The 13,854-nt window shown below is 45.5% G+C and overlaps 3 protein-coding genes across 3 annotated transcripts; 2 read left to right on the top strand and 1 right to left on the bottom strand.

Annotated features, from left to right (window-relative positions):
* The first annotated feature begins 125 nt into the window (after window positions 1-125).
* On the top strand, window positions 126-4,341 carry cops9 (COP9 signalosome subunit 9). Its single transcript, XM_048266434.1, has 3 exons — window positions 126-278; window positions 2,636-2,708; window positions 4,139-4,341. The coding sequence occupies exons 1-3, from the start codon at window positions 216-218 to the stop codon at window positions 4,174-4,176; spliced, it is 174 nt and encodes a 57-aa protein (XP_048122391.1). The 5' UTR covers window positions 126-215; the 3' UTR covers window positions 4,177-4,341.
* Window positions 4,342-6,002: 1,661 nt separating this feature from the next.
* Window positions 6,003-10,693, top strand: and1 (actinodin1). The gene is made up of 5 exons (XM_048266436.1): window positions 6,003-6,227; window positions 6,636-6,726; window positions 7,988-8,032; window positions 8,245-8,384; window positions 8,497-10,693. The coding sequence occupies exons 2-5, from the start codon at window positions 6,654-6,656 to the stop codon at window positions 10,141-10,143; spliced, it is 1,905 nt and encodes a 634-aa protein (XP_048122393.1). The 5' UTR covers window positions 6,003-6,227; window positions 6,636-6,653; the 3' UTR covers window positions 10,144-10,693.
* Window positions 10,694-11,396: 703 nt separating this feature from the next.
* On the bottom strand, window positions 11,397-12,333 carry adipoqa (adiponectin, C1Q and collagen domain containing, a). Its single transcript, XM_048267033.1, has 2 exons — window positions 12,101-12,333; window positions 11,397-11,950 (listed from the first exon to the last, which is right to left on the bottom strand). The coding sequence occupies exons 1-2, from the start codon at window positions 12,330-12,332 to the stop codon at window positions 11,397-11,399; spliced, it is 786 nt and encodes a 261-aa protein (XP_048122990.1). The 5' UTR covers window position 12,333.
* Window positions 12,334-13,854: the final 1,521 nt, after the last annotated feature.

The following is a 13,854-nucleotide window of genomic DNA, read 5'->3' as shown; positions in this document are numbered from 1 at the left end:
TCTATTTGCCTCTGCATTATTTTTTATTTATTTTATGAACACCAAACAATGAGGTGGAAATTGTAACAGCAGGTTTAAAGGGTAGGAACACTATGACTGGGTCGTAGAGTGAGTCCAATGTTCAAGTCGGAAGATTTTAAGTGTAGCAACTTATAGCAGCGAGTTTTGTTGTGAAAAATTCGAAGCGAGCTGTTGTAGCTCAACACTCCATCAACATGAAGCCAGCTGTCGATGAAATGTTTCCTGAGGGAGCGGGACCGTATGTGGACTTGGACGAGGTGCTTTATTGAATCATACTGTTTTAGTTATCTCATGACGAATATATAAAGCTAACATTAGCTTACATTACCATAACAAAGCTAACGGCCATTGCTAACGTTAGCTTCTTCATAGCTTCATGTTAATGTTAAAATATCACACTTTGCACAGACAAAAAGTAGCTACTTGGATATCATGTGTTTTTCGTAAACACAACAGGTATAACAGACTACAGTAAGAGAAAGTATACCAATGCGTTGCCAATTAGTATGTGTCAGCATAAGCCAGTTAGTTTCCATTGCCGTAGCCAACGCTGTGATACGTACGAAATTAAGCTAGTAGAATAATGCTAGTAGAACGCTCCATAACGAATAATGCTAGTAGAACGCTCCATTGACTTGAATGGGATTTCCCAACGTTCTATGGTAAAATAAATTCATGTAATTACCGCTGCAAACATATAATTACCGCTGTCAATGGCAACGGGTTTTGTGCTGCTGATCATATCAAGTATTCCGGTCACTTCTTCCATTGGAACTTCATTCAAAAGTGAAAGCAGATTGGTTGATCAGCTGAGTTCTAAAGAATGTTTGATTCAAGTTCAGCGTGTGTTGCGAACTATTTGTTTCTCAGCAAAAGCCACGACGAAACGGTAACAAATAAGTGTAAAGAGACATATCGTGGAGTTTATTTTTTCGTTTTGGCAAGTAGCCGTATAAGGAGCTAGTAAGACGTTGCCAAGCAACACCTGAAACTGTCAAGTTATATGTGTGGCGAACTATTTATTTTGTCAGCGGAAGACACGAAACGGTGTCTTCCGCTGGCGCGTCGGGGTCCGGTTCGCCCTGTCGGGACTTATTTTCCCAATAATGACAGGCGTTCTATACATTATCCCTTACTTAATGTTTGAACTTTGTTAATGTAACTGCATGGCGGGTAACGTTGGTGTATTCGGCCTTTATATTTAACGTTAGTCGTCAATAGGCTTCTATCATCATCCAATTATAACATGCTGTGCTATAACATCCATCATGAAGGCCTTCTACACTTCAGCGGTTGAGAGTGTTCTAACTGGTAGCATCATCACCTGGTATGGGAACTCCACAGTTAGAGATTGTAGTACTCTGCAGAGAGTAGTGCGCTCAGCTGAACGTACTATAAGAACTCAACTCCCTGCTCTACAAGATATCTATTCCAGAAGAGTACTCCTAAGAGCCCAAAAGATTCTGAAGGACTCTTCTCATCCTAACAATGGATTATTCCTACCGCTGAAATCAAGAAGACGCCTATGTAGTCACAAAGCCAGAACTGAGAGACTCAGGAGAAGTTTTTATCCCCAGGCCATCCGAACTCTGAACTCACACTATACTGACTTTGCACACATTCACTCCTCAGCACTCTCAAACATTTCCCAACTCTGAACTCACACTATACTGACTTTGCACTCATTCACTCCTCAGCACTCATGACCCCCACACACACACACACCCACACACACCTACAAGACTTTTAGCACTTTTACATCCCTCTCCCTATGCTACAGACCTTTTATTTATTTTCTTATTTCATCACACGTCAAAAACACACACACACACACACACACACACACACAAAACACACACACACACACACACACACACACACACACATATCTGACTTTCTCCAACTTTTTGCACACTTTTTATTTATTATTTTTGATTTCTCCTCCATCTACCCATGTCCTTGATTGCCTAGCCTTTCTGCCCCTCCACCCCCACCCCACCCCCACCCCATCCCCAACACACACACTTACATCATCACTGTCATCACTTCACATACATACAGCACTCCTCTACATACTTGCTGCACACTGCCCCCACATACACAGCACATTGTCTTCAGGATCTTCTCCAACACACATCCTCTACATACTTACAGCACACTGCCCCCACCTACCCACCTACACACTACACACACACACACACACACACACAGTCACTGCTCCACTCCCCCCCCCGCCCACACACACATCTTCACTGTCATCACTCACATACATTACATACAGTACTCTGCTTGCAATAGTAAGTCCCTGCCCCCCCCCCCAAGGTTTCTTCCTTGGTAAGGGAGTTTTTCCTTGCCCCTGTTGCTCTTGGGTGCTCCTTGTTGGTGCCCCCCACCCAATCCCAATCCTCCCCCACCTTTTTTTTTATGCAGCCCTTGCCACTTAATCTACTAAACCCCTCTTCTACTGCACTTTTTACCCCCCCCATTAATGCACAAATAGGCTGACACCAGACATAATTTCACTGCATTTCTTACTTCCAGTAACTATATGCATGTGACAATAAACTTCCTTGTATCCTTGTATCCTTGTAACATGTAATGTGGTGATTTTCAGGCAGGGGGAAGCAGTGGTCTACTGATGGACTTGGCAGCAAATGAGAAAGCTGTTCACTCTGACTTTTTCAATGGTAAGCAATATTCAGACGTGCGTGTGATTGTTTACTGATTTCATGAACACCTTGTGTGATTAATTTGCATGCCACAGTAAAAACATAGTTGATTACCTGACGGATACAGTGTTGTTGGCTGTTTTGTGTCTGAAACCTTATTCACTGAATTGCATAGCTTACCACAGCATTTAAGTGGAAAAGCAGTGAAGCAGAATGTATACCTAAACACTCCATTGTTGCTATAGGTACTTGAGGTTACTATTTGTGTTAGTAACAGTTAGATTACAATGTACTGGTAGCAGGGCAGGTAGAGTCTTCAATTTAGTTTAAGCCCCCATCTATGGTCTTAAGAGAACCCGTTTTGGCACGGCATAGAAAAACCTTAAAAAACAGAGCCTTTGAAACAGTAAAGGGGAGGTGAAATATGGCCTCAGTAAAGCTTTTTTTATGGGCTTCTGTTGGCTCCAACGCAGCATGGTTCCGTGCTTTGTAGACAGTTCATCCTTTTTAATGGTTAAAGAGGCTGAACACGTGTCACTCTGAAATGACTTTAGCTCTCCCTCTGCTCTAGTATTTGTGTTGAGTAGGTAAAGTAGCCCAGTGGATTGTGGACAGTGCGTCCATGCATTTCTCGTCAACATCAGTGGTGTCTTCAGGTTACCTTAACCTACCTCTTTTTCACTGCTAAACCATAATACCCATTCCAGTTGTTTTATGTGCAGCAGTTCACAATCCCTTTGAAGATATTTATGACTCGTTGATAAGGCAGGGGTTGTACCTTGAAAAGTGCTATGAGGTGTATTGCTGGGCCAGATATGAGGTATTTTCTAAGCTCTTTCAGTACTATTTGGCTTTACCTCTGTGCTTCTGAAAGTTTCCTCTTAGTTGTCTTGGACAGGAAATGTATGGTGCTTAGCTTTGATTTTTTTTCTCCTAGATCAGCAATTGGCAAGTTGTTTTGTACCTCAATAATAAAAGCATCTTCCAGAAACAAATGTTGAATAGAGACTGAGTTGTTAGTCTGTTCTGCTGCACAACTGAAAGCTGTTTAGGATGTTTAAGCTTAATGTGTCTTGTTGTTTGTAAATCAAAATGATTGTGACTGATTGCCACTGAACACTGCCCTTCAAATTTCCTAGCGGAACAAAATCAGAATTGATCTCTCTTCTGTTCAGACAGCCAAAATGGCCAACGTGTTTACTTCATGTTCATCTGTCAGATTGAAACATGGCCTTGTTGATTCTAGTCATTTGAAATGATGTATTGAAAGGTAATAATTTGGGTGCCTGAGAATATACGACAGGTTAGTAATTAATGGGTGCCAGACGAGGGGTATAGAGTTATTTTGTCCTTTTGAGGTAAACAGAAATGGTGTCTTTTGGTGAGTGCTTGCATGGTTGTTTTATCCATATTTAATTGCACTAACTTCTATTTCAAATTTATTACAGATTTTGAAGATCTCTTTGATGATGATGACATACAGTGAATGTGGCCCTGGTTGGCATCAGCTCATGATTATGGAAACAAAACATTTTATGGCCTGCAGCCTATATTTTTCCGTCTGCAAATAGGATGATGTATTTATTATTTCCGTTTGGTATTGCATTGTTCCAATAAATGTTTGTGTAAAAAAAAAAGTTTCATGTGTGTCCAGATGGTGCTAGGGTAAATTCTTAAAAATCTCAAAACATTCCAACAGAAAACATTATGATAATTGTTTTTTCATGTTGAAATCTGTTTTTCAGCCCAGATTGTAGGCTTTTGCACATTCCTGAACACCTGTGAGTGTGCTTAATTATATGTGCGATCTAGTGTTAACATGAAGACACAGATGTTACGGACGTCTTGTCGTTGGGCAGTTGTCAGGATATATATATTTTTCATAGGTGTTTAAATATTTTGCCGATGGCGTCTTTTTAAAGCAGGTCGAGTAAGGCTCTTGGACTACTAGGCTTGGACTACTTTGACTCAGATGTACATGTTAATCAGGAAAGCTATGTATGGAAGAGTTCTATGTGAAACATTTCACTATATGGAAAGCATCTTTACTTGACATTTCATCTCTATATAGTTTAAGTTAGTTGTAGGTCATGTGTGAAGAATGTCAACAGTGCTAAACAGTGTTTGGAGAATACAATTATAATACCCGCACTCTGGCATTGTTGTGGAAATGATTAGTTGGCTCTTTTTTAACATTGGAAACAAGTTAAGATACATGCAATATGTGCAGCACAATACCTTCATAAGCTGCACAACCTACTTTCCAAATAGCAGTAGGAATGACAAACAATACACCATAATGCTTTATAGATCACCTCAAAATCCCCATGATACACTTTTGATATGTATTTTGGGTCACCAAAGGAACAAGCCTCCACATTCATAACAAATGGCAAACAAAAATAATTTTGGACTGCTGTTGAACTGAGAGTTGTGTGCTCTTGACATCCAGTTGAGGCAGGACTTTGCTTTTCCACCTGTGGCAAAAGTTATTATACATTCTCCATTTGTGTTTGTGTCTGACACTTGGGAAATGCTAACAATGGTCAAGGTAACCATGCAGCCGTACCAAACCCATTGTTAGTGTGAACATGTCTGGGCAACAGAAGGTGAGAAAACTATAGATTATGAAATTCCTATGGGAAATATCGGCATCTCCTTTGTCTACGTCTCTCTACAAATTCTTGTCACCAGAAAAAAACTGCACCTAGTAAATCAGATTAATAGAAATAGAGTGCTTTGTTGAGTGCTTGATCGGTTACATGCTGCCTTCAGAGGAAATTAAATATAGCAAATTAAGCAGATAGGATTTTATATTTATAATGGGGCACATTGAAAAAGAAAATACTTGTTCACTGCAACAATTACACAGATGCTGAAATGAATAATTTATCATTATTGTATCTTGGTGGCTTCATGGCAGATTATATGTGTTTGATGCGCAGTGTTCTATTTTTACTCTTGTGTGAAATGGGAGATTTTGCAGATGGAGTGCTGTAAACAGCCTCTCTTAATGAGCCTGTTGATGAGAAATGCTATGGAAGCACATTTCCACACCACACACTCAAGCTAGCAGAACAATGATGCAGACCAGCACATTATTCCCCCAAAAGTTTCCCCAACTTTTTCCAGAGCCCCCCCCCTTAAAAAAGAGGGAGTTCCCAGATGCTCTGCTCTTCTCTCTCTGCCTCCCACTCTCATCCCTGCTCTCTGTAATTACACAATCCTATTGGTCAGCTGACCAGGTTTGTGGAAGCCAATCACAGGGCTTTCAGCAGCATGCCTGCGGCCCGATGGGACGCACCGTTTTTGTTCTTAATTATCAAGGTCCCGCTTAAAACGAGCCCAGCACCTCAGCTGTGCCACAGTCTTGTTCAGAGGGGCGAGTAGTGACAGAGAAGTGCGACCAGGAGCTTGGAGATCCCCCCACACATATACCCATCCAGCCGTCCTCTGGGCTGAAGCACCAGATCCCCTCTCACCTCTCCTCAGGACCTGCCTCCACGCAGAGGCCCCAACTGCTGCCTCCTCAGCCAGGTAAGGGCCCAATCACATCCTGCATTTAGAGGCCTTACCACTGTGTGCTCTTTCTGTGATTTTAATGGCAGTGTTGGGATTACTTTCACTTACTCTTGAATTCAGAGTTGATGGAGTTGAGTGAGTTCTTACTTAATCCAATCACAGAGGGGTTACTTAGAGAGGTCTTACAGTCTACATTCCACCACTCAAAATTGTTCAGTTTTTCAGTGTCTTTCTCGTTTTGTCTAGTATTTGTGCAAACAGTTGGCCACGCCTGAATCAAATCCAGAGGACAAAATAATGAAAGTCTTTATTCTACTTTAATCCCTTTGAGTGGTTTCTGACTATAAAGCAGAATCAGATGGAACTGAAGGTAACACTTACACGACAAGGATTTCTTTTCAATGCCTCTCTCTCTATGTGCAGGACTCAAGAAGACTGAGAATGGCTTGTAAATCACAATCATCGTTCTGCTTGGTTTTTGTGGGAGCACTGCTAGCAACAGTGTTGCTTCCAGGTAAGAGTAATGACCTGCATTACAAAGTTGTCCTGTTCATACTTGCCACAAAGAGTTAGCCAATGCCTTAAACATAATTTTGGTTCTGGTTAGAGATTTTTGTTTTTACATCAGTAAAACAGTGTCTAAATAATAAATTAAAACTCACAGCTAAAAGTTATTCCCCTGCAATTCAATCAATTGTAAAATCCCCTATAGGCACTGAACTGCAATATTCGAAGAACCTGTTACCTTCTAATTATTGTTTTAGTGATGGAACTGAGGCTCAAACCATTTCCCTCAGTACTCCTGTTTCTGGTTGAATAATTTTGGGCATGTGGTAGAAGACTGAAAATGTTTATTGATAGTCCAGTCAGTCCTGTCAGTAGTGCACAAACTGTAGATGAAGAAGAGGTGCTTTGGCCCATGCCCTGCTTTGAGCAGAAGCTCTGCCGCCCGTAAAACGTTACTGGTGTCAGCAGCGGTGCTTGTTTCCTTAGCGCTACCGTTTCCAGATGTGCCAGGGCCGCTTTCACAGGCCTGTAAAAAATAATGCTGTGGATACACTCAGGCAGCAACGTTTCTCAAATGCAGCCCCTCACCTCTCCACACTGGCAGAGTCAATCCAAAAAGAGTTTAGTTGCAACTGCCAGCGATTTTTTTAAACACAATCCCAGCCCAAAGCACGACACTACAGTACCTTGGACGTGGTGTAAACTGAGATTCCTCAGTGTGGAGAGACGTGGCGACACGCGGAGCCGCCTGGTCCCTCTCGCTCCTTTACAGTGCTCTGGTAATTGGATGTGCCTGCGGGCCCGGTGGATCCTGGCCTTTGTACATTTTATAGCTTTTTTCTGCTCCAGTCGGGCCCCAGCACGAGTGGCCCCCCACTGGCCAGCTTCAAAGCGTTGATTTGCAGCGTTTGAAGATTAATCTCACACAATGCTACCTGCATACAGGCGCCCCCTCCTTTCCCCCCTGCAAAACACACACACACACACACACACCCACACACACACACACACACACACACACACCCACCCACACACACAAACACCCCCATACACACACAAACAGACATACGCAAACACAGCTCCATCCACTGCCAGAACACATAAAACACAGCCAACCACTCTCTGAGCCCTCATGGGGCTATTAGCAAAGGTAAGCATTTTTGGCCTTGCCTTTGACATGTAACATCTGGTTCACACAGCCCCCTTCACTTTACCACCCCCCTCTATCATTCTCTCTTTCTCACTCTTTCCCCCTATCTGTGTTTCAGAGTTTTTGGTGGCTGGCCCAGTGGCGAAGCGGTCGAAAGCAGATGGTAAGTACAGTATGCTGACGCCCTCTTTTCACACCACTTCAAATTATCATCCTCTGGCCCGGGGGCTCTCACTCTCCACATTAGTCATGACAAAAAAAAAACAACAGCAGCAAACCCACAGCACTGTATTTTACTGACCCAGCACAAGTGATGAGGACTTGACAACCTCTCTCATGGCCATTACTGAACAGCCAGTTGCTTGTGTGCTTCAGAGTCTATGAAGGAGAAGGCAGAGGCTGCAGCCTCAGCCAGGAGACTGGTCCGCAACAGGAGGAACATCAGCTGGTACAAACAGAACTCGGACTTCTGGAACTGGTACAAGTACCACACTGACAATGGCAACCAGGACGCTGTAAGACTGTGTATTTATTTGATAAAAAACTTTGTTTAAGTTACCTGACCATATCAGGTATTACACGATGATGGTTCAAGACTCTCTGTTCTTATCTGTTTCTGGATTATAGGTTCAGGAACTCGACCGTATCTACCTGACCTACCTGCAGAACAAGAACCGTGCTGAGGGCCGCCGCTCCTACAAGGCCTACCTGGGGCACCTGGGAGAGATCTACAAGTCTTGTGCTGATTCGGAGGACCCTGGCAAGTGCGTGGCGTCTTACACCAGCAGGCCCAAGCCTGAGCCGCCCAAGCCTGCCCCGGTGAAGGCCTGTGACCCCTACCGCGACCCTTACTGCCTGTATGGTCTCAACTCGCCCTACCTGGCCCCCCTCGGTGCAAAGGGCCCGGCCCCCGCTCCAGCTCCGGTCAAGGCACCGGCTCCGGTCAAGGGCCCGGCCTACATGCGCTCGGCCCCCGTGCAGGACCCACGCACTGGCTACTACTACTACGCACCGGTGCTGGAGTCCTTCCTGTCACCTGAGCAGAGGACCGAGCTGCTGCGCATCTGCGACGCCAAGGATGTGGAGTGCCTGCAGTACCACCTGCGCGCTGCCTACGGCTACCGGCCAGCGGCAGGACCTCTGCCCTCCTACGCTCACCTGGGCTGCGACCCCAAGAGTGACCCCACCTGCCTGGCGCGCCTCACGCAGAAGGCCCCATCCGGCTTGTACGCATCCTACCCCTACTGCAACCCCCACACTGACCCCTACTGTGCCTATGCCGCTGCCCTCCAATCAGCCCAGGGTGGTGACGCCCCAGCAGCCCAAACCTCCCCGCTGAAGATGCCCTGCAACCCGCTGTTTGACGAAAAGTGCAACCCGCTGACCGCCTACAAGCTGGCCTCCGAGTCAGAGGACGCCAAGGACGAGCCCGCCTCGGCCGCCATGCGTGCCGCCATGCGTGCCGCCCCACAACCTGATCCCTCAGCACCGCGCCACGACCCCTACGCCATGTTCCGGGACGCGGCTGCCGCCATGCAGAGGCGCCCGGCCCCCCAGCACCCCTACAGGCTCCCGGCGGCACCGCGCTTCCAGATGCCCACCCGTCAATTCCAGCCACCCACCCGCCAATACCAAATGCCCACCCACCCCTACCAGCCACCCACCCACCACGAGCCCGAACCTGAACCCCAGGAGGAGCGCCACCCCCTGGGCCCCCGTGGCAAGACCAAGGAGGGCTACGACTGCTTCATCGGCTACGACGACGAGTGCTACCCACTGAGAGCCACCCAGAACGAGCCTGCAGCACCGCCACGCTCCGGCCCCCACCGCCAGATGCCGTACCCGGCTGAGGCCTACGAGCCGCATGTCCGCGCCGACGGCACGCGCAGTGGTGTCATCGAGCCCGACCCCAACTGCGACCCTGAGTTCGACCCCAACTGCAAGCTGCGCCGCTACGAGCCAGAGGCCGGCGAGGATGGTACAGCCCAGGAGGAGGCCCACCACGCCTACCCAGCTGAGGAGCACCCAGAGCAGGCCAGCCACCACCAGGAGGAGCCCTCCCAGCATCAGGAGGAGCCCTACCCCGAGCAGCAGCAGCCCGAGGGCCCTGGGCAGGACCCCTACGACCCCTACCCCAGCGGCCAGGAGGACCCCTACGCCGGATACGGACCCCAGGACCACGGATCCCCCAACTTCCAGGACATACTCCGAGGCTACGGAGACCACTACGGCCAGGATGACCACCATGCCTACACAGGAGACTACAAGAAGTGAACAACAGAGAAGAGCAGTTAGAAAATAAAGATTATTATTGAAAACAATTATGTGGACTGTAGATTAATGTATGAAATGCACACATTAAACTAATTCAATCATATACCAAATGAGGGTATAGTCAGTAATAATGTGGTCCATAGCCACAACAGGCCAAAGGAGTCTTCACAGCACTTGTATGGGATATGATGTAATGTGTATTTGGTTTATGTTCATGAATGTGTGCTCTTATGGTGTGTAAGGGAAGTTGGTGGTTGAGCCCTCCTGATGGAGATCATGTAGCCAGGGCTTCATCCATTCAGTTAAGTGAACTCACATATGGTCTCTATAGGCGTTTTAGAGTACGGATAGTGAACGTGAAAATAGATGGTGCATCTTTGACCTCAGCAGTAAATCGTTTGCTTTTGTCCATTTTTTTGTATTTAATGACAATTATTGAAATAATTGTCACCGCTTTGCCTAAGTTTAACCATTTAGATCTGAAATGCTTGTTTGTTTTACAGTGTGACTTTTTTATTTCTAAATAAAAAAGCTTTGGGAAACTTTTTCATCACTTGTTTCAGTGAGTTTCTTGTGCACCAAATGAAAACAAAAACTTAAATCAATAATGTTCTCATTCCCCATCAACAAATAATACTCAGATTCTTTTTTTATTATCAGACAGCTTAAAATGGTACATTGCCTCATCAAAAATACAATTTACATAAGCTTTATGGTATTACTAAAGATGAATAATATGATCATAAATTATGTGAGCAGAACATAAACAGGAACGGAATAAAGTTTGACTGATTATAAACAAAGGATGGATATAAATGAATAGCAACCGTAACCAACACATAAAGGTAATCATGGACAATATAACCATTGATTAACTATATAGATGTCAATGTCACTTTGCAGATACAGACTATACAGACTCAGTATGAAGACCTCAACTGGGTATGACAGACAACTTTCTGTATGACCTTGGTCAATGATGTTGAAGTGTGTTATGTGTTGGCTATACTAAGCCTCCCCCAGCTGTCAGAAGAGAGAAGGCCAGTTGGCTCACGGGTGACTCTTCCAGTAGGTCCCCACAGATCTCAGTTGGGGAAGAGGAAGTGAACAGAGAGCCACATCCTCAAGCCAACAAACACTGCTGCTTGAACCAACAATTAATAATGCAACAGTTTGAACAAGCGGGGCTTTGAAAACGTGCTTGCCACTAGAGGCCGAGCCAACTTGTTACCCAAACAGCTGGCTCTCGGGCCCTACATTGAGTTAAGGGGCAGGTTGGTGTCGATTGCTGGGTGCAGAAGGAAACCGGAGAATGTGGAGTCCGTGTAGATGTCACTGTACACCCCTGCATCCCTCTCGGCCTCCCCATAACCGTACAGCTCCAACCAGACCTCGTCTCCAGACCGAAGGCTCAAGACAGTCGTGCCAGAGGCCTGGTCAAGGTCACCGCCCTGGAACTGGTCCTTCGTGAGGCTCAGTGGCCGGCTGTTACGATAGAGCGCTATGCGAGCCTCGCTGCCCTGGACGGTCAGGTGGTAGGTGAAGTAGTAGATGCCTGGGATCCGGCAGCGGAACTTTCCGGAGAGGTCGTCGTAATGACGTTGCTCATTGTAGAATGTCTTGTCAAGGTGGAGCGGGGTGTTGGTGGAGGTGGTCGGCTTCGTCAGAGCCACGCTGAAGGCTGAGCGGTAGGCAAAAGAGCTCTCCCCGGTGTCACCCGGCAGCCCAGGTAGACCCGGGAAACCCCGCAGGCCTGCCGGCCCCTGCGCCCCCGACTCACCTGGCTCTCCGCTCGCACCTGGCACACCTGCACAACAGACCAGAGCTCTGTGAACTTTCCAAAATCAGATCAGTTAGAGTTCTCTGTCTGGTCTTTTAAAACAAACACAACAAACACACAGCTATCCTGGCTGAACACCCTCTAATGGGATGCACGAGCTACTTTAACTTTTCACACCTGGATCTCCTGCGTCCCCTTTCTCTCCCTGCTGCCCGTCTTTGCCATCTCTGCCAGCAACTCCATCTGGACCAGGCGAGCCTGGCACACCTGCCATCCACCTGGCACAGGCCTCCCTGGCATCAGGCACAGCGACCTCAGTCCCATCCTCCTCCTGGGAGATGGATAGATGAGCTGCCACCCACAGACAAAGCACGGAGAGGCACTGTGGCGTTCCAGGGGCTAACTTCATCCTCAAGACACAAACCATTCACTAGAAACAGAGAGGGATGGGACATGAGCGAGACCAACCAAGGAGCAAAGTACTCACCCAGTGAAGCAAAACAATATACTTGTAGAAGTATATAGTTATCCACAGAATTGCTCCAACTCACAGAGGAAGTTAAAGATAAAATTGGTAAAGGTGAGATGATGCAACTTGTACATGCAGTATGTTGGATGTTCCAACACTGAAAATCTATGGAACATGGTTTTGAGTGGTTAGAGCTGTTCAGATATTCATAGTTTTACATGCTAGAGGCAGCAAAATCTTCTCCCATATAGGATCTAAAGATTTAGTGGAATTACAAATGTGAAAACAGTACGGTGATGTCACATTCTCATTATTATTATTTATCTTATTTATTCTATTTAATATTATAAACACTAATTTACCTGTTGACAATGTTGTGGAAATTGCCTCTGAGCTCAAGGTACCTCTGTGGGTATTCCTGTGTGTCTACCACCTCGCTCAAGTTGCTTCCCACTGTTGTCAAAAGAATGAGGAGCTCTTATATAATCTAAAAAAAGTCAAACTATTGCAAATGTTCAGTTCTTTATGAGGTCTCAAAATGAGATGAAAGCAATATCTTAGCTGCTGATTAATGTTTCATTGCTGCATTAGAGGTACTGTATATAGTGGTTTAATGTATGCCCCTAGGAGGTATGTTTGTGTTGACTCTTGATCAAGCGCCAAATATTTTGAGACACATGAAACCACATTTTTCACATTTTGAGACACATTTGAGCTCTCTCATAGGTTTTTCTCAGTTTAGATCAGCTTACAGTCATTATTTTTCATTTGTTTGTCAAAAGAAAGATGAACTATGCCACCTTAATGACCATGGATTTTTATTTTATTTTACAATTGATTTACAGTTTTAACATGCAATGAAATAGAGATGAAATAAGTGTGTTTTCCAGTCATGAAAAGTTCATGAAATGTTGGTATGGTATGGTATGGTATTCATTTATGTGTGGGTGGTTTTTCTGTCTGATGTGTAGAAGCAGTTTGCTTTTCCTTCCTCTCCTCAAACCCAGTTAATGTTATGTGGACACTCCTGCCTGGACAGCTCTCTTCTGAAGTGAGTATCTTCAGCATCGTTTTGCATTTGTTCTCCACATGAGTGTGTTATGGTTGGATGCAGACTGCCTTATCCTCCAGCCATACCCCAACAACTCGGAGCACTTCACTAACTACTTTGATGGTGCAGGTGGTCTGACTTTTTGAATGAAATGATTATTTGTGACCTAAAAAGAAAAGCAGAATTCTTACCTTCAGTCTCTCTCTCTCTCTCTCTCCACTCCCGGGGATGAGATCTGTGACACAGACCTTGATTCAGGGTGAGCTGTGTCCTTTTACCCTTGTGAAAGCTTGTCAATAGCTGCCATAACAGATTGTCACTCCTAAATATATCACTGGCACAAGCCAGCTGGTGCTGAGGGAGGGAGAGGCTCTTGTCCAGCAACATCGCTGGGCACCAACATTTAATTAG

This window comes from Alosa alosa, chromosome 16 (genome assembly GCF_017589495.1).
Source record: "Alosa alosa isolate M-15738 ecotype Scorff River chromosome 16, AALO_Geno_1.1, whole genome shotgun sequence".
Taxonomy (NCBI): domain Eukaryota; kingdom Metazoa; phylum Chordata; class Actinopteri; order Clupeiformes; family Clupeidae; genus Alosa; species Alosa alosa.
Note: the sequence above shows the minus strand (reverse complement) of the source record. Positions and strands in the feature narration are given on the sequence as shown.

Excerpts from the sequence above, each read along its gene's own strand:
- and1 (XM_048266436.1), top strand. The coding sequence starts at position 6,654 with ATGGCTTGTAAATCACAATCATCGTTCTGCTTGGTTTTTGTGGGAGCA. Across the intron at positions 6,727-7,987 it reads AGCAACAGTGTTGCTTCCAG|AGTTTTTGGTGGCTGGCCCA; the intron begins GTAAGAGTAATG and ends TCTGTGTTTCAG. Across the intron at positions 8,385-8,496 it reads ACAATGGCAACCAGGACGCT|GTTCAGGAACTCGACCGTAT; the intron begins GTAAGACTGTGT and ends TCTGGATTATAG.
- cops9 (XM_048266434.1), top strand. The coding sequence starts at position 216 with ATGAAGCCAGCTGTCGATGAAATGTTTCCTGAGGGAGCGGGACCGTAT. Across the intron at positions 279-2,635 it reads CGTATGTGGACTTGGACGAG|GCAGGGGGAAGCAGTGGTCT; the intron begins GTGCTTTATTGA and ends GGTGATTTTCAG. Across the intron at positions 2,709-4,138 it reads TCACTCTGACTTTTTCAATG|ATTTTGAAGATCTCTTTGAT; the intron begins GTAAGCAATATT and ends AATTTATTACAG.
- adipoqa (XM_048267033.1), bottom strand. The coding sequence starts at position 12,332 with ATGAAGTTAGCCCCTGGAACGCCACAGTGCCTCTCCGTGCTTTGTCTG. Across the intron at positions 11,951-12,100 it reads AGGGGACGCAGGAGATCCAG|GTGTGCCAGGTGCGAGCGGA; the intron begins GTGTGAAAAGTT and ends TCTGTTGTGCAG.